The 21,078-nt window shown below is 41.1% G+C and overlaps 1 protein-coding gene across 1 annotated transcript in view; it reads right to left on the bottom strand.

The window, feature by feature from the left end:
- Window positions 1-10,338: 10,338 nt before the first annotated feature.
- The window catches only part of LOC310856667 (aromatic-L-amino-acid decarboxylase-like), a gene marked incomplete at both ends in the record, with an annotated part of 37,636 nt that continues 26,896 nt past the window's right edge, over window positions 10,339-21,078 (bottom strand). The window contains 8 exons of the mRNA XM_083762138.1: window positions 10,339-10,539; window positions 10,777-10,878; window positions 12,245-12,343; window positions 12,433-12,452; window positions 13,860-13,936; window positions 16,341-16,408; window positions 16,871-16,965; window positions 17,139-17,205. Of these exons, the coding sequence (XP_083618264.1) occupies window positions 10,339-10,539; window positions 10,777-10,878; window positions 12,245-12,343; window positions 12,433-12,452; window positions 13,860-13,936; window positions 16,341-16,408; window positions 16,871-16,965; window positions 17,139-17,205 (729 nt within the window). The remainder of the gene's footprint in view (window positions 10,540-10,776; window positions 10,879-12,244; window positions 12,344-12,432; window positions 12,453-13,859; window positions 13,937-16,340; window positions 16,409-16,870; window positions 16,966-17,138; window positions 17,206-21,078) is intronic.

Genomic DNA, 21,078 nt, shown 5'->3' on the forward strand with positions numbered 1-21,078 from the left:
CAAACAAGGGACTAAATTAATTTCGCTCCTATACCACCAAAATGTGGAACGCCCTACCAACAGTCATTAAGACATGTGAATCCCTTGACTCCTTCAAAACCACTCTCAAAGGGCACCTACGGACGGCTGCAATTCAAAACTGCCCCCTGTAAAAGTCTGAGTCCCCCCAACACCCCCTTTTCCCTTTTTTCCCTTTTTACCTCCTTATATGATCCTATTTTTTTAATATAGAAGTGTATATTTCATATTTGTACGTCTCTAAATGTTCTGATGAATTGAAAATGGTGAACCCTATTGTAAACAAGTGTAATGCTTTATGGTGTCGTCCACAGTAACAGTTTTTGTATTGAGTTGTGCTTTCGTTTGAAATATACCCATTCTGCTGCTCTGGTTCATAGCCTTACTGCTTTGATTCTGCCCTGAATCAAAGCCGTAATAAGGCTATGGATCAGAGCTACCATTCTGCATACTGTAAATCAATCAATCAATCAATCAATCAATCACCACTTGCAACAGAATCCCATAAACTGCATCAACCACAACGGGTCAATTCAGACTGCCAATTTGTTGCGTTGCGCATCATTGGTATGGACTGAGCTTAACCTCTTGTTGAGAATTATTAAATAATTAGTTAAAAACAGTTAAGTATAGTTTTTACTATCAATCAGTTTTTATTTTTATTTTTCATTTTATAACAAAGCTGAGGTCAGATAATCAGAGCAACAAGAACAAATATACAAAAATAACAAAAATAACAAATAATAACAAAACAAAAATTCCTAGATTTGCTTTGCACCTCTGACCAAAATCAAGCTTTACTTATCTCTGTTCACAACATGCTTTACGTGACAGGATACTTACATTATGTTATGTGTCACACCTACGTGCCTAATCTCCTTGGCTGTTAAAGCCCAAAGTGGGTTGAGACCCTAAGTCGGGCCGAGACCCCTCCGTCTATGCAACCTGGCATCGGAACTAGTCCGGTACCTCACGCCCCCCGTAATCCCATGTGATACTCGCTCATAAGCTGCTACTATACCTTACTTTATGTCCTATCGAGGATTCAAACTTAGTAGTAGAGGCCAAATTCCTATCTGCTCATTAGGAGGCAATATAAATATACAGTATGAGCTTCACTACTTGTCAACCTACAGGTGTCCTATCTGACCGAGTAGGGAGACCACCTCCAACCAGATGTGCTAGTTAGATTTAATTTATATACACTATACAGACAATTGGCCACCCCACTTATCTACTTCTGCTGCTTTTGTTGATAATCAAGACATGGTTATTAAATTGCAGTTGGTTGCACAATGTTGTGTTCTGGAAACAGCCATGGATGGATGAACTGTTAAATTTAGCCAACATGTTCACACCTGGAATGATGATCAGTTAGGTTGTTGGACACTAAAGAAACAACCTACTCTTGTGGGAGGGAATGCCATAACAACGCAACAACAGACGTCTAACACTGAAATGAGTCTGGGCATGTTGCCACTTACTTAAAAAAAGTTTTAGAATTATGTAGACTAGAGCCGTGCCCGTGTTGTGATGTCAGAACAGGCCAGATCCATATGGAGATATAGAGGGTATGCGTGTGACATCATCATCATACCCGGAAGTTATGCAGGAACGCCTACTGAGTGTCAAAAAACTACTTTCTGGCCTTTGACAGCCCATACATCCAAACAGAAAAGTCCTATCTGATTGTATAAAACAACGTTAAACATTGTTGAACTCACTTTGCCACTCGATTCGTCACTCGATTTGCCAATCACTTTATGCATGCGCATATAGGGGTGATTATCAGGTCCAGATCCCGGGCAGAGGCTTTTGTGCTGGTTCTGGACAACGGGAAATGCATGCCCCAGTTATTATGTATGTGTCCCTTTATGTCCATATATGGAGTTCTTTGTCAAGCATGCCAAATGAGGCTTTTGTGCTGGTTCTGGACAACCGGAAATGCAGAGTACCTGTTCCACCCACCTGTCTGTGTCCCTTTTATGCTCATGAGATTTCTGTATGTGTCTCTGTGTCCCTTTATTCTATATTGAGTGTCAGGTAAGCCCAAAATATGGAGTGTTGTGATGTCAGAACAGGCCAGTTTATGGAGTTCTGTGTCAGGCATGCCCAAATATGGAGTGTTGTGAAGTCAGAACAGGCCAGCTCCATATATGGACCCTGGGCAGGGGCCCTGTCCAGATACCGGGCAGAGGTTCTGGACAACCGTGGGTCTGACCGACTCGACACTGGGCACTGCACTCCCTGTGGTGGTGTGGAATGCGTGTGTCGAATTTGAAGTCGGAGGGGCGAACGGTTCTCGAGTTACGTTGATTACAACAGTACATGCAGCACACACACACACACACACACACAGACAGAGATATGGTGCATTTATAAATTGATAGCACAATTATTGACACAGGCACAATGATCTGTGTTGTTTTCCCCCTTTCCATAGCCAAAATCAAACATTATCATTAATGCCTGTGTGAGTACCAGGCAGGGTTTAATTAATTAAGACTTAAACAAATCCCACAGTCCTGTTTAGAAACATCTCAAAACACACCCGGCTGTAATTGTTTTCTTTTGTAACATTATGGAAAGAGAACTTGTAAGCGAGGCCCTAAGTCAAGGGGGCTTGATCTGGTCTGAGATTTACTGCCGAGAGATCCCACCTTAGCTCAGTAGTAAGGGATAGAAATGGGATATCTTGCGGCGGGCTATAAGTCAATAGTCGAAGTCACAACTGTTTCCTAGTGCTTAATACTAACTAGTAAACCCGCTAGGCGTATATTTATAGTGTCGAGATGTCAGAGGTGACATCCCCTCTGACACCACAGTTAGATGTCGGAGAGGCACTTGGTTCCTTGGTAACAGAACTGGTTATGTGTTGAGGAGAAAGCGGGTATCAAAGTGATGGCTCTATTTTCTTGGAAAAGGGGGTAAACCACATTAGATGTGTGAGTCATTAGCAAGCATGAGCAACCCATCTCCAGACCAAACAGCACTTGGGCAGCATATTACTGTACATTCACACCAATGTTGTCAGCTTTTCCAGGATTCAATTATTATTATTTCTTTCCCCAGAGTGCAATTTCATAAATTTTCTTAAAGCCATATACTTTGTCCTGGCTGTGCATTCAAACCGCAGTGCGACGAGTTGTGAATATGTTATTTTTGTTTTGATTTTAAGAACTGGGGAGAGAGATGCAGGGGGTGACATGGAGTAAAGGCCGTCAGGATCGGGAGTCGAACCTACGGCACAATGCCAGACTGGAATACCAGCCATGGTGCCTGGACCGCTGAGCCACGGCCCAAAATACGGATGAAAGCGTAATATTAATTCCCACGGTATGACCAGTGACTGATAAAAAGAAGCCCAGTTTTAACAGCAACCACCACGCAAGTTGCAACGAACGTAAATTATGACTACTCTGTGACCATTTAGCATTCATATAAAATAGCCTTAATGTACCAGCATGTCCGTACTTATCTAATCATGTAACTGCCTTTGCAGTTGAACAAACATCATCGGACTGATGGTTTTGAGTGACCTCCTACTAATATTAGCTAATGATAATTTCACTGTGCTCTTTCTGCTGCCACACACCAAATTAAAGAGACCTCATGGTCCTCAAGTAGCATGAGTGAGAAACATAAATCATTCTCTCTTCTTAATGGAGCAACAGTGACCCTAGAACAACTACATCTACTGTAGTATATCCGTAGACATTTTATCGCACAAAGGCAGCTTAGTGTTACAGCAGATGTGCATTTACTATAAATGTGGAAATCGACTCGACTCCATCACATGTGTGGGTGGTCCTTATGGACCATAAATACATTGACAGAGACAGTAAAAGTGAATTAGGGGTCTGATTCACTGATGGGTGAACACCGATTAAGGATTTTTTTAGCTGCCTAGTGTGAGATCTGACACCCGTTAGTCTGAATGAACCGGAAAGACAGTGCCATGTCAATTAGATTTGTTCGTGAGGAGGAGGAGGGGAATGAGACTTTAGAGCTCCTGTTTTAGCTTGTGTGTTTCAAGTTTCTCGGATAGACAGGTTCTGTAATGTCTCCCCTCAGTCAGATACAAGTACACTGCGAACAGTACCGTAGATCTACTGTAAAGTTGTTTCCAAAACCACATAACGTACTATACTACACAGTATGCTATGCTATTTTCAATTGCCTGAATTCAGTATGCCTATCACATACTAATGTCACTGTGTATAGTAACTAGTAAGCCATCGGACATACTAAAAGGTAATTTGGCATACTACTGTATATGTTAGTATGTGATTTCCTAATCATGTGTATTATCTCCCCCTAAACTACAAGATGTCCAAGTCGCGTCTGTCTCATTCCTGCACTACCTCATTGTGGCTCAATAACAATGATAATAATCAAAAATAAATTAAAAGGCAGTGAGTGTATGTTTGCTAATACAGACCAGACCTTTGTATGGTATACAGTAGGTATATGATTAACACATTTTAAAACCGTCTTACTGCCAGGGAAGTTTTCAGAATAGAGTAGATAGGCAGATTTGACTGTTTTTACTTTTAAGCCCCTGCCTTCCAAAACTAGGAGGTGAATTATTCTATTACTACTTTGCGCTACCTCGTCTAATGTCTCTTTAGAAACGTTAATATTCCAAAACGAGATGCTTGATTATGTTAGAAATGAGGACAGAACATTACCGTTATGATCAGAACCATGGAAAGCGACGTAGATTTAGAGAGAAGAGACAGTTTAGTTGGGCCGCAAACAAGGAAGTGAACAGCAGTGTGCATGCACGAAACATGTCTAGGATTGCTGAAGAAGGCATGGCCAAGCAAAAAAAAAGAGAGAAAAAAAAGGATTCTCGTGATCCCGCTTTATATCATTCAAAAAGCTTTAATAACGGAGAATATCGTCAGAAGCAGCTCACGTTGGATTTTATACGACGGAATAAGCAATTAATACGACGCCATAAGCAATTAATGTGTTAAATCACTAGCATTCTCCAATGGGCTGCGTGGTATGGTAGTGTACAGAGCGAGAGCAGGCTATACACTGTTGAAATATTGCCATCAAAACATTAAGGCATTTCCTTTGAGAATTCCATATAAACAATATTGCAGAAAAGTAATTGCTATTATATGACTAGCCCAAAGCTTTCAGAATGCACTGAAGAACTACCCACAGTACGCATCTCTGCCACAGACCCAAGAGGAAATGTTGTGGCCAGGTTGTGGCAAGATCAATTAGGACAGAGGACAGAAGCACTCTGAGCCCACAGAAATGTAGTATTTTGCCATAATAATATTCTGCAAAGGTGTCTGTTTTCTGCACTGGTGTTTGTATAGCGCCAGAGAGCAAGCATTCAAGTTGATCAAATAATTTCATAATTTTGTTTTTGTTGAATCATAATTTGGTTGGGTTGGATTTATGATTATTATCATTATAATTAATATATAATTATACTTAATTAGTATTATTGTCTAAAGCTGTCTGTTGAGCATCAGGACTGTTGACTGGAGGACTCTGTTCTACGTACGTTGACACACACACACACACACACACACACACACACACACACACACACACACACACACACACACACACTCAAACTGCCTGCTAAAGCAACTAACTCCACCACCTCTCTCCCTCTCATGGAAGTAATTGACAATATATAAACGATAAACATCCAGGCACATTCTGTCTCCACCAGGCCAAAGGCATGGCAGAGACGTTTTGCACCCTGTCCTTGCGCGCGTGCGTGTGTATCCGTCTGTCTGTGAGCAGCTAATCTCCAGCACAGATCGGCCTGTTATAGTGCAATTTTAGCAAAATGTATATATATATATATATATATATATTACTCCAAAGTCCAAACAGTTTACAGTCTTTCATTTTGAACAAAATATGTGCGATTTCTGTGATATTTTGCACAGTCCCACTAGGCCTAGGCCGAGAAATAAATGCCACTTGAAATGTCATGGTGGCGCTATAACAGACCGATTTGTGTTTTTCACATCATGATTGGCTACAATTGACTTGATCTAAATTTTTACATCACAAAAGCCCAGTCAACAGTTAGTACAGATACAACTTACATATGGGACATATTTTTTTTTTAATATTGCACACACAACTACAGCAAAGAAAGGCCAGAAATCGTATTAGCCTACTGTAGACTACTCACCAGTAAGCTCAGCAGAAGAGGTGCAGTACACCAGCAGCCACGTGTACTGTTAGGAAGCTACAGCAGTCTACACTGCACTGTAGTTCAATGTAGCCCTAGCCTTCAAACTGTTTTTGATTTACATTTGTTTAGTTTAGCCCTCAATAATAGAACAAACATTTTAGAACTAAAACAGTGATCAAGTTGAGTGTTAGCTGATATTTTCCAACAGATGCACTACACAGCTCATGCAACTCTAGCTGCGTTCAAACTCTCTGCTACCATTTCTAGAATGTGTCCGTTCGCTGGCATAGACATGGAGACTAGCACATAGTTCAGGATATCATATGTTACAGTATAGCCTACAGTGAACAGGCTATATCTACTTTAGCCTGCAGAAACACTGGGTTGTGCAAGGAAAGGGCAGGTTAGGTTACTGTGGTTAAGTATGCCAATGTATGTGTGTAGCTTCAGAGGCTGTGGGTACTGCACACATTTTCAATTCATTTGTTTATTGTACAGCAGGTAAAAAGACCGCTTCTGTTCTGTAACAACTAGTATACTGCACCAATGGATTCGATCCTCTTGTGGTCAATTCCATGCTGCTGCAACTCACAAAAAACAGTTCATGGGCACTGTTGCTGCCACCTAGTAGCCTAGTGATAGCTTGCGGGTTATCAGGCAATATGATGTAGCCAATTATTGTCCCTGTACGTCTGTCTGTCTGTGTGTAATCCACGTAACTCGAGAACCGTTCGCCCCAACGTCTTCAAATTCGACACACGTGGTCCACACCACCACAGGGGGTGCAGTGGCGGGTGTCGAGTCGGTCGGACCAACGGTTGTCCAGAACCACCCCAAAAAGGCCTGGGCTCTGGACAGGGCCCCTGCCCAGGTCCATAAATGGAGCTGGCCTGTTCTGACATCAACACTTCATATTTGGGCATGCCTGACACAGGACTCCATAAACTGGCCTATTCTGACATCATAACACTCCATATTTGGGCATGCCTGACACAGAACTCCATAAATAGGAATAAAGGGACTCAAGAGAGAAACAAATCTCCTTACATGGGCATAAAAGGGACACGGACAGATGAGTGTAACGGGTACTCTGCATGAATACAAAACAACTCGCCCCGGGCGTACAGCCGGCACAACAGCGCTGCCTGGTATAATCTACTGTAATCTACTGTAAGTAAATTATGCTTAAACGGTTAAACCTAACCCTATTCCTAAACTTAATCCCAGTAAAACTATGCCTAATCCTAAACTTATTTCTAACATTATTCTCAGTAAAACAAAATAAAGAATACAAGAACCGCCACACTGAGCTGTTGGCGGAAAAAAGCTGGGGCGAGATGGAATTGGGGGTACCTGTTACCCTCTGCATTTCCCAGTTCCCAACGGGCACCGCTGTAGAGGCCCCACGGGCACCACTTTTTAACCTACTTCACTGTACCTCTAAATCCCACATAAATTAAATACATATTTACAGGTTGCATTGCATCATTTATTTATGTAAGTAACTTCAGTTCAAGTGCCCCCGTCATACATGATCTATATACACATAATGTAACTTTTTTTTCTTGCCTTTTTCCCCCAAAAACCAGTGTCATGCTGTTTGCTGAGTGCATCCCCAGAGAGACAAGTCGTGAAGTTTATTTGGCTACAACTATTCTGTCATTAATGATTTATGACCCATTTCATTCTGTGACCAGTTCAACAATTATGTGACTTGAGATACATTTGGTGACCCATATAACTTTGTGACCAGTAGACAATGGCATTGGAGAGCAAGTACACAAAACAAAGTTAGTATATTATTATGTATATATACTTTTTTGTATGCTTGATTAGTATTACTTTATTTCCGTGTCCTCCACACAATGTGCCCAACCCTCATGGGTTTATAAGACACCATTTTACAATCACAGCATTTTTTTAATAAAATGAAAAATACCAAAAATGTATTTTCAAATCCTCCACAAATCTTTCTTTGTATACCCAAACCAGATATTATTTATAATCTCTCCCAAACATTCAGTTCTAAATTCATAATCCCTCACTCAGACACATGGTAGCTAATAGCTATAAAGATATATTTAGTAATCCTGATGGAAATGAATAAATAAAAGTTTAGATTTACTCATACATACACAATGCAATACAATCAGTGAAGTCTCACAGATTAACTCACAGATACCTGTAGAAATCGCCACATCCGGCCTTTCTTCCATAACTTCAATCATGTATGAAAGCCTCCACCAGCATCCTAGACCCAATCCCATCCACAAGTCATAGCCTGCCTCCCATCACTCAGTCCCTCCTGCCCTCAAGGTGACTGCCCGGTCTCGACCCCAACAAGTACCATAGACGAATAACAGTTTAAGTCCACACTAATTATCCATAATGTATGAATGATGGATAAGGGGTCAGGAGTCAGGACAACTATAGGCCTTTTTGTGGAGGGGTCAGAATAAAATTTGGACTTAAACTGTTATTTGTCTATAGTACTCTGGCCCATCTCCAACCTTCCCTTCCTCACTAAAATACTCAAAAGAGCAGTTGCCAACCAAATCAAAATCCACGTAAACCACAATAACTTGTATAAAACATACAATCCGGCTTCCATTCACTCCACAGTACCGAATCTGCTCTCCTCAAGGTCACCCAACGACATCCTCCGCCGACTCTGGTTCCCTCTCCATCCTCATCTTCCTCGACCTCAGTGCTGCCTTCCACACAATCAATCACTCCATCCTCATATCACGCCTCCATTCCTCCCTTGGTCTATCGGGCAGTGACCGTCACTGCCCTCTCCTGGATGAAATCACACCTGTCCGAATGTCAGCAATTCATTTCAACTAAAGGGTTCATTTCACCGCTAGAAGAAACTCTAGTCACTCAAAGTTAATAGTATTTGTGGTGGCACAGTTGGTAGTGCTGTCGCCTCACAGCTAGAAGGTCCTGGGTTCGATTCCCGCTCGGGGTGCTGTGGGTGCTGGCGGCGTGTTTCCTCCTCCGCATCATCAGTGCCCATACCCGAAGGCGGGGTTGGCGAAAGGGCCTTTCTGTGTGGCGTTTGCATGTTCTCCCCGTGTCCCCTAGGGTAGGTTACCCTCACAAAAACATGCAGTAATCCTGGTCTCTAAACTGCCTCCCCCTGGCCAGCCGGGGCGCCTGATGGAGGGGAAAGGAACTGGTTGGAATAACGTGTTCCTTCCACACGCTACGTCCAACCAGGGAAACTCCCCCCTGTCAGGTGTAAAGGAGCAACTTGGACACTCAAGCATGAAGGAAGCATGAGTTAAGTCCGTTGCTCTCCCCAGGTTGGCAGAGGGTGTGTAGAGCCCAGGATCACATTAGATGATTGACACAGGGGTGAAAATGGGTTACAAAATCATGGGGTAAAAAAAAAAAAAAAAAAAGTTAATGTAGTCTGTGTGTTTGACTAGGGTTTGACTGGATTGCCGGATTACTACAATGACCATAATGCTTTGCTGCACTCTTACTGAGACAACATGTAGTCCAGGACTGTGAGACATCAGACACTTTGAAATACAAAACAAATTATCTAAAAACACATTTTACACACATAACCCCAGGAAAGTGTTTCTTGTCTCCCAAAAATAATTAAAATAAGACCGGGTTGCAAAAGGGGTGAAGTGGTCCTTTAACAACGGCACCTCCTCCACTGCCCCAGTCACTCATGGCGTCCCCCAAGGTTCCGTACTTGGTCCCCTGCTTTTCACCATTACACCCGTCCCCTCGGACAGATCCTCCACCACCACAGTCTTCAATTTCATTGTTATGCAGATGACACACAATTATCTATTCACCACTACCATCCCCGCAGCCACCCACGAAGGCCTACTCCACCCTCACCACCTGCCTTATAAACATAAAACAGAACATTCTAAACTGAACTGCAATAAATCCGAAATAATCATCATCGGCCCGACTCCCTCACCTGCTCCACCAGGCTCCCTTATCATAACCTCCACACCACACACATCCGCAACCTAGGTGTTATTTTCGACCCTACTCTTTCATTCCTCCCTCACGTAAACCACATCACAAAAACATTCTTTCACCTCAGAAACACCTCTTGGCCTGCCATTTGAACCTTCAAAACTACCCTGAAAACCCACCTGTTTAGACTAGGCTTTCCAATACTGTTTCAGGTCAGAGGTCAGCTTTGTAATGTGCTGCCATGCCTCTTGGATATGGTGTGACTCTGTGGTGCGGGCACAGATGGCGAAGCGTAAGACAAAGCGGCTGGATAGCTGGCATGGTACCAGGTGGATCCGCTTTGCATGATTGATCTTCTTCAACAAAGCCTCCGTCAGCTCATTGGAGCCCTTAGAGGAGTGATGGCAGGATGAGACAGGAGGTAATAAGATAAAAGGATGTTGAAAGAAAATTGCCTACACATACTGAACTGTAGTATTCACACTCATTTAGAAACATCAGCAAGGGTTGGCAGTATCTGTAATACTTTATGCAAACAAGGCCATGGCAAGGTTGGAATAAAATATACTTATTTGTAGAAGTGAAAACGCCTCTAAAAGTTATGAAAATGTATTACGTGGTCTTACCTTCAGCCTGAAACAGACAAGTCCCATGACGACCTCTGCACAAATCTCAAACCTCTTGTCTGATCTCACTAAGCTCTCAAACTCTTTGGCCAGGCCCACATGCTGTAAACAGAACAAAACATGCTAAGCCTCAAGCCTGATTTATACTTTGTTGCATGATATAGACCATAAATTAGGCATGATTTATACTTGTCAAATACAATACAGTAGTTACACACAATGCAAACAATAAAATAGAGTGTGATGCTTAAACGATAGAATGGTATGCTATACAAATAATGTTATCATACTGTAACTTATTGTACAGGTATGCTACAAGTTACATAACAACCTACTGCCTTAAGAAACCAGTACCATATTATTATGCAGAATAATCATGATAGTATACTGTAGTTTGTTAAATAGAAGTAAGAACGTCTTTTGTATCATGGCATTTGAGTGAGAATTGATCTGATATTCAATGTAAACAATATCACTATTAACAGATTTGAAGGTTGTATGTTCCTTTTATATTCACTAGATGGCAACATTGTGCTCTGATATGGTGTGACTTGTTCTACAAATTAGACAGGACTTCTGAAAAGTTTAAAGCATATAATGTGTCTAATAACCATTAAATGATAATGGTCAAAAAAAGAACAGTTCAGAAAATGTATTTGTGGTCCAATGTATATTATTTAAATTACATCATGTGATCAAAGCTCCCTATGGTAGAATTAATCAATTATCCCAGATCACAGTGACTGGATGCACGCTGAGTTTCTAACTATACACATCACTAGCAAGGTTTGTTTATGAAATAAACATGCTGAAAATGCACATGGCCCACCCATGAAGTGTTCACTTGACACGGCAGCTATTAAGTGGTCAGATGGGTGGGCCGCAAATTATTTTCTAAGAGGGCCTGAAACTGAACTGTAACATCAAATAGATATATAATAACATTGTCATTCCTCATTTAGAAAATGGAAAGAGTTCTCAAATAAATAATAGTGTTTTCTTAAGCATACAGAATGCAAGAGATGGCAAATCATGTTAGCAATCACCAGCAGCATAGTATATAAACATCCAAACAAGCATGTGTACTTTTTTATTTTTTTGTGATCTTTCAATCTATTTTGATAGATGGATGTAGACACGGGGTATGGCTGGAGGGCACTGTATGTTGCTACGAACTGATTCTTAATTAAGGGAACAAGTGGTAAGGGGACCTATCCTATGACCTCTGACCTTTAGATCTTTAGAAAAATGGGATTTTTGATAAAATGCACAAAACCTTCTACATGTGAACTTTCGACCAATATCTAATGAAATGTTGTTTTTAAGTTTATAAAAATGAAGCTTTTATGAGCCAATAAAAAAAAAGAAAAAGAAAATACATCAATGGAACTACAGATATATACATTGGAAAAACATATGGCATTATATATTAGAGGAGAGAAAGTAAAGAGCTGAATTGGTATCCCACCTTTCGGATGTAATCCTGCAAGCCTGTGAGTCCATACATGCGGAAGACAAACCACATCTTTAATGAACGAAATCTTCTACCCAATGGAATCTGCCAATGCTGTGTGAGAGGAGAGGAAAGGAGACGTGAAATTAGTCCCAACTTATTTTAATGTTGGAGAAAACTAAATAAACTATCTTTCCTCTTACCCTATAATCTGTGACCACACCTGTGAAGAGAGAGATAAGGATTTAGTCACACATGCAAAGCTTAAATAAATATTCATATGCATCATAGATCAGTCAACAATAAATCTGTCCATTTGACTGGTGATGTCAAGTAGGCCGGTGGCCGACTGGCACAGGTCTAGTTAGCTAAATACAGTATAGCTTTCATTAACCATATAAGCTTGTATGTAGTTGTAGTTGGTTGGACGCACGGTTGTCCGGAACCGCCCCAAAAAGGCCTGTGCCCGGGCTCTGGACAGGGCCCCTGCCCAGGGTCCATATATGGAGCTGGCCTGTTCTGACATCATTCTGACGTCTGCATATGACTTCATATTTGGGCAATGGGCATGCCTGACAAAGAACTTCATATATGGGCATAAAAGGGACACAGACATCATATTGTTAGGTATGCCCTGATGACTCTAAAAGTGTGAAAAACGTATTTTTCATTTATCTACGTTTCTAAACGCTAGTCTATTATATTGCTTCCACTGTATGCATTCCTGAGGCTCACCCGTATAATTGTTCCCACCACTTAGAAATCACTGTCATGCTTCAGTAGATCTCTGTGGTTATAGCCTGTTTCTTTATTTTTGAGCCCCATGCTATTAGTTGCTAACCTCTAATTAGCCTGGACTGCTCAGATTGTATAACGAGGGCCACTGTGACATGCAGAGTGCTTTTGTCTGTTTGTCAGGCTAATTATGGTGTGACTCTGCGATCTTAAGTGAACACATGATGCAATAAAAGAAACATACTGTACATACAGTACAAACAGAAAAAACAATACTTGATATCAGTACGAGATGATTTATTGCTGTCACAATATAAGATCCACCACAATCTTTACTGTAGTTCAGACATCGTTGCAATACCTCTCTATTGGGAGAGGGAGACCAACAGACATAAAACCTACGGATTGTAGCTTTAAAACTAATTCAGCTCAGAATCTGGCTTGTCAGTGGGCTTAACTTGAAGTGGCAAGATTGTAAGGTTGACTAAGCTGATGTGATGTGCAAATCCACTGATTAATTATCTGTCTCGACTCTATCTCCCCCCTGCACACACACACACACACACACACACACACACACACACACACACACACCGCCTCTCTCTTTTTCTCTCTCCCCGGATCCCTACACTTAACTTCATGTGTGTAGTTTAGATTAGGCTATATACTGAATATAATGCTCACAAGTACAGTACAGTACACACATGCATTTCCTCAGGTGCTAATTGCTAAATTAAAGTAGTTATTTAATATTTGAATGTTATTGCTCTGCAAACCAATGAGCAACACCAAATTATAAGGGACCCCTCATTTAGACCCATTTCATCTATTGTTCACAACTAGTGATGGGATGACATCTTATCTTAAATGGCAATGTTTAAAATAATAACACTACCTGACTCTTGGTTTTCATGTCTGAGGTAGAGGGGGTCCATCTTGAAGGCCCCAATGATGTCAGATCTCCTCTTCACCCTGTAGACAAGAAAACAATGTCTCACTCACAGAATAAGAGAGGCCGTTTTGCTGCTTACAGCTTGCAGCTTACTTCTCTTCTCTGGTTTTGCACAATTTTAATTGCTATTGTGGAAGTGTATGTGCTGCCTATGTTCAGCAATTGATATATCTGTCTGCTTAAATTGAGAACCAGCTAGTTCCCGTAACTTTGATCAACTACAGTACGGGAACTAATTGAGAACCAGCCAGCCTGTTGGTCAACTAAGTACGGGAACTATAAGAGCACTGTGCACCTTCACAATCACACTAGCTGATATGCCTATCATATACAGTATACATATAGATATGTTGTATACTGTATACTATAGGTCGGTATTCAACAATATAGTCAAGTATTTAAATCCCACTGAGCATTTTTCAGGCTATTAGACGTCTAAAATACATCTAAATCTAAAAATGGGTTATAAATTGTCTAAAATGAAAGTTGTTTTAGCGGTCTAGGCTTTGATTAGATGTTGAAACAACATAATTTCAACATATACCGTCTTTATATAGACCGTCTATATATAATTAGTATTTAAAAAACTGCTAATCAACGTGTAAGCTAAGATTAGACAGTTAAAAAAACATAGATTTTTAGATCAGCTATAACCCATTTTTAGACGGACATCTAATAGCCAACTATTGCTCAGTGGGATGCCTGGGGAAGACAACATTGATCCAAATGTAAAGAAGGGAGCTTAAATTCCAGTTTGCAGGTATATTATGTCTTTGCATGAAACTGAGGGCCCTATCTTGTGAAGTTGCGCCAACCCTTACCCCTTATAAATAAACCTATTTGCAATTTTTTACTATTTTGAAAAACCTTTCAAAATGCCTCATCTAGCCGATCTACATCAACACATTGTGAGCTATTTGAACAATTTTAAAAGGTTTTTCAAAATAGTAAAAACTAGATAAAGTGCCCCTCGGGGCACAGGTCTCCACCAGGGCAGGTCAGGTTGTGGCCTCCTGGCAGTTACCGCTCATGTGAACATCATATTATAAGCAGCTAGGGGGCGCCCTAGTGTCACAGTTAGGGTGGCCTAACCCCAAATCGGGGCAACCTTCCCTAATGCCAATTCAAATGGGTTCAGATGTGAGTCAAGTCTCCTGCAGGAGGCATGTCTAAAGCCTGTACTGGACAGGAGTCTCCAGCTGTAAAAACAGATGAGATTTATTTTGGAGGAGTTCTAGGAACCCTGTAGCATAGATTATCACAACAACGTACATCACATGTGATCATTATGAGAGGGTCAAGAGGGGTCATGACTAAGGTTCACTATCCTGTACTGTACTGTATTGTACCATTAGAATGAGAAATAACACTCATGCCACAACAAAATGACTATCGAATTTGCCACTACAGTATTAGTAATTTCCAGTGTGTCAAGTGTCCTGATACTGTCTTAGCAATTTATCTGGGATACGAAGTTATATGTTATATATGCAGATGGGAGGCATAGTTCTATTTGTACTGTATGACTCAGGTGTAGATGGAAGTCAGTTTGTAATGACTCATGACTACAGTGCAGTGTTACCGTAGGTCCTGGACTCCTGGTTTAAAATTTCAGCTTTCTATCTGAAAGAAACAACTGAACTCTGACTGACTACATTACTTTCATGAAAACATGTCAAATCTGTGGTTTGTTTATCAATAGTGTATTTTCAGTATACAAACATATACCATAATATGAACACAACGTGTTATTTTGAATGGCGGGCGAGTCAGGTTGGGCATAAGGTGTCAGTGGGGTGAGTGGCCTTTTATTTCTTGAGCACCTGACCCTTAGAATGTCTGGGCACGTCTATGGGTCAACCAACCTATTATGGGTCAACCTATAGAGGGTATGCGCGTGACATCATCATCAAACCAGGAAGTTATGCAGGAACGCCTACTGAGTGTCAAAAAACTACTTTCTGGCCTTGACAGCCCATACATCCACACAGAAAAGTCATATCTGATTGCATTAAACAACGTTAAACAATGTTAAACTCACTTTGCATGTTGCTTTGCCACTCAATGTGCCATTCACTTTAAGCATGCGCATACCCTCTATTGATGCCAATATTATTTTGTATTTGTAAAAAAGAAAAAAGTGCACCTGTAAAATAATGTTTACACTTGTATTTCATAGTTTGTATTCGTAAAAACAATTTGTGCACTCGTAATTCATATTTTATATTCTTGAAAATGTATTGTATTACATTCGCCATATTGGCATCAATTTGAGCCCATACACGTGTCTGGAGACACAGCATAGCAACCATGTACATACAGTAATAAGACCTCCATGAGGTAAACTGTATGGTCCTACAAGAGTTAATTTCGAAAGAGAACCGGACATTTTCAAGCTTACTGTGTGATAGGTAGTCAACTTACCACATAGCTGAGCAGTCAAAGTTGACTAAAAGCCATTTATGGGGGTTGAGGTTGAAAGAGTCTGCAAACTTCAAAAACAAAACAAAGCAACCAATCATTTTTAAAACTCTTTTGTTCCATTACATTTTATGACTAGTACAGTAGTGACTCTACAGTATGCCTATTCTTCTCTCCTTTACACGCTACCTTCTTCAAACGTGGTTTGAACGTATCTGTGTGTCTAATAAACAGTGATATTTCTTTCTAGAAGAAAAGCAGCACGGTTTCTGATGCTGCCTCAGGAAATGACTGCTCTGCACAGCGTTCAGCTACAGTATGAGGAGACTAAACCACCAAAGCAACAGCAAAAGGGCAGTATTATTAAGGTCATTTAGCACCAGTATTTTTGGAAACACTCACTAACAAATGTTGACCAATACCAAAGAGAAATTCTAAGAAGTCCATATACTAACTAATATTATATCACTATTATTATGTACTATTACTGTATGTAGCCTACTTTCTCCAGAATGATTTTTGCATTTTCTCACCTCAACACCGTTCAGTAAATGTCTGAATTCAGGACAGATGAATGCACTCCCAGCGTATGCTGCATCAATATGCATCCAGATTGTCTCTGAATTACCTGGAATAGATAAAGGACAACCCAGTTAAGGAACAATAGTAAAATGTTGCTAAGGACCTAATAACCTTTTCCTGGATCACAAAAGCAGACATTACGGTATTTAATATTAGTATTGTTACAATATTTTTCACATTCACATTCACAATAGGTAGCTTTCTGTAAATTCTACTCACATATGGGCCCAAGTTCAGTGATGTGATCAAAAGCACATGAATTAGTTGTGCCGAGACATGCACAGTACTGAAAGATAAAAACATCTTAATCAGGAAATCCATTGCCACCCATGTAAAATAAATACAAATATGCCGAACAAATTATTTTTACTTTTTCTTTCAAATATGTTATCTTTTCTAGTCTACAGCATGTTATCTAGTCTAGATAGCAAATAAAACTAATGCAATCTATTTACAAAATCACAATAACATCAGATAATTACATTGAATTTTGCTCATTGGCCTGCATGTGAAAATGAAGTCTATCTATAATGTTATAATTTCCCCCCAATTATGTAAATGAGATGAGATGAGATGTACTTTATTAATCCCAGAGGGGAAATTGAAGTGTTACAACAGCATAATGTGGCACATAAAAAGCTAAAACTACTGGACAAACAGAACAACACAACAGACACAAGTGGACATAACCACACAAGACCAGGACCACCAAGGACCATATGCCATTTGGGGGAGGCAGTTCTTATGCCAGTCTGTATCGCTCCGTATGCATTCTCGGGGTGAGCCTACGGCTGAAGGTGCTCAATTCAATTCAAAGGGCTTTATTGGCATGAGAAAACATACGTTTACATTGCCAAAGCAGAAAGAACAATACAACAATACAGCAATACAATCAAAACAAAAATTATGTACTTTGTCAGATTCTTCAATAGATCAACTTCTATGTACCAAGATCACTCGATGCAGGTATAGTGCAGGAATATACAAAATGATTAGTCTTTACGGTGGTTGTGTTCCATTTGATATCCTTCTCCTATGATATGATATAATGATATAATACTTTATTGTCAGTTCACACTGAAATTTGTCTTGCGACACAGCAGCCATGTATGCAGAACACATATACAAACACAAAGAACAAGACAATTTACATACATAAAGACATGAGCAATATCCACCGCTTAGATTATCCTGTGGCTACTACATCTCCTGATTAAGCCTCAAGGTCGACTGGTGGACAAAGGACCTCTTTAGTCTGACCTTATTGTATGCTGGTACACCATATCTCCTTCCTGAAGGTAGCAACCTATATTCTCCATACATCATTGGTCATGTTTTCAAAGTCTCCGTGTGTGGTTGTAATCTGTGGGAAGTATGTGTCTCTGATGTCTTGGTACAATGGACAGATGGTTAGGAAGTGTAGCTCGGTTTCCACTTCATTTAGTGTGCAGTGGGTGCATAGTCTGTCTTCTCTCGGGATACAGGTCTGCCTATGACGGCCTTTCTCGATCGCGAGACTGTGCTCACTGAGTCTGTACCTAGTTAAGATTTTTCTTTGTTTTGGGTCGGTCACGGTGCTCAGGTATTCTGCCACTGTGTATTCTCTGTTTAGGGCCAGATAGCATTCTAGTTTACTCTGCTTTTGTGTTGCTTCTTTCCAATGTGTTAGATAGTTTTCCTTTTGCTGTTTTATAATTTGGTTTAGTCCAATGGGTTTTCTATCTCGTGGCTCTGTTTGTGTTTGTGCCCGGAGTTCCAGGGCCAGCTGGCTGAGGGGGCATCTCTCTAGAGTTTCACTGTGTGTGAGTGCCTTGTTATGGAGTGCATCTAGGTCACTTTCTTTTAGGTGGTTGTAGAACTTAAGTGCTCTCTTTTTTATTTTGTTTATGAGTGGGTATCGTCCTAATTCTGCCCTGCATGCATTATTTGGTGTTTTTCGGAGAATGGATGTGCAGAATTCTGTGTGTAGGGTCTCGGTTTGGTGTTTATCCCATTTTTCAAGGTCATGGTTTGCTAATGGTCCCCAGATCTCACAACCATAGAGGGAAATTGGTTCTATCACAGAGTCCTTTTTTGAAATATCATGATTTTAGTCTTAGTTAGGTTCACTGTCAGGGCCCATGTCTGGGAGAATTTGTGTAGGAGATCGAGTTGCTGCTGTAGTCCTTCCTTGGATGGGGACAGCAGCAGCAGGTAATCTGCGTAAAGTAAGCATTTGATTTCTGTGTTTGCCAAGAGGATGCCTGGAGCTGTAGACTGTTCTAGCGTTTTTGCTAATTCGTTGATATATATGTTGAAGAGTGTTGGACTCAAGCTGCATCCCTGTCTAACTCCACGGCTTTGGGTGCTCACTCTATCCTGCAGCACACCATAAAAAAGGTGGGAGGGATTTGCCAGCATGGAGTTCAGTTTGTCCCCGATCCTCCTCTCTGCGACTGACTGCAGGCTCTCCATTCGGAGGCCAACAACAGAGCTTGTTGAGTTCACCAGCCTTGATATTTTTCAGATTCTATCCTGCTGTTAATTTTATCACATTAACTTCGCAAATCATTTTAGTATGCGCGTGTTGGGGAGAAGTCTTCCCTGTGTGTCCCTGTGGGTGTATTTAGCACGAGGAAACCCTATTGCCAACCAATATTTGGTTGGAAAATGCGGAAGTAGAGCGTTCTCCCGGGAGCTTCAAAATGCCACTGAGTAACTTCCATTGAAATGAATAGCAGGGGGCGGGGCAGTCGCTCTCCGTCTGCACTCGATCCTTTATAACTCTATGGTGTGCTCTGCTGATTGCTGCTGCCTCACTGAGTCAGGCAGGCTGCCTGCCTGCCAGGGAACAGCGATGATGTAATTCGATTACTTCTAAAAGTATTTCTAGAGTTCCGGTGTTCCAGGAGCTCTCTCAGCACTCTAGTATCATAGCTCGGCTGTCAAAGCTATTTATAGTAACTATTTTTAATACAGTCCTTAGTCCTTTTTTATAGTCTTTAAAGCATATGGTGGAAAAATACCCATCAAGCGAGTCACACAAAAATCTAAATTTTGCTGATATACAGAAAGAATACAGAAGGCATATATTCCTTAATCAAATATTTTACCATTGGAGATACAGGACTAGGCAATGGCCTTATTAGCACAGTGCAAGACTGCTGCTCGCTTAGTGGTCCATCTCAAAACGCTACGGCGCACGGCAAGCCTCCACGCACCTCGCACAATGCCACCCTGTGCTCTCGCCTCAATGTGCGCTGCTTACAACTTACAAGCACTAAACATTTGCTTGCATCTTAATTTACTTCATTTCGCCAAAATCAACTCCTAGCATTGCCATCGCCCCACAGATCACGTGTCACACTTGGGAGGGACACAGATTAATGTATGTGCCACTGTTTTCGGTGCAACATTGCCCTTGCCTACGACCGCACCGTACCTACCCTTTTGCAATGGGTGCGTTCGGAAATGCGCACCGGGAATGTGGTCAGTTTGTTGAGTGTGGTGGGCGGTGACGTCACAGAGTGCGTTCAGTGTGCCTTATTTACGAACGACCACAGCTGTGACGCAATCATCACACCGATTCACACTGGACAACCCCAGCTTCAGGGTAGGGTCGCTCAGTGCGGGCACTCGGCACACCCGTTCAGGGCGCATTTCCGAACGCACCCTTGACATTGGGGGAAATTCATATTCTCAGAATTGAAAAAGTGCCACTTATCAACTAACCCTGTTAATCGATCGATAAGGTTATCAATAAAAACCTTTCAAAATCAGTCAAGCTCAGGCTGGGGGAGGTGATAGATGTTCTACACTACAGCCACACCTGGTCACACCTGAAGGCTAGAGCCCATCCACTAATCAACCAGCTGAACACTATATATAACCAGCTCCAAACATTCTTGATGACTATTGTCTATTTCTATGTATTTGATGTATTACCATGTGTTGTTCTTTCACTCTGGATTAAGAGCTTCTGCTAAATTTAAACACCCTTCTGTCAGTTGATGTCAGACTCTCTCACTTCCAGAAAGAGGCTTGTAAGAAGGACCTTACAACCCTGTCAACTTTACTCCAACTCTGCTAGGGAAACATAGATTTCCCCACCAAACTTAGGCTAATGGGCTCACTGCTCTCTTTCTCCTCTGAAGAGAACCAAAGGACAAAGACCCCAGCC

This window comes from Protomyctophum parallelum (assembly GCF_964188405.1).
Source record: "Protomyctophum parallelum genome assembly, chromosome: 3".
Taxonomy (NCBI): Eukaryota; Metazoa; Chordata; class Actinopteri; order Myctophiformes; family Myctophidae; genus Protomyctophum; species Protomyctophum parallelum.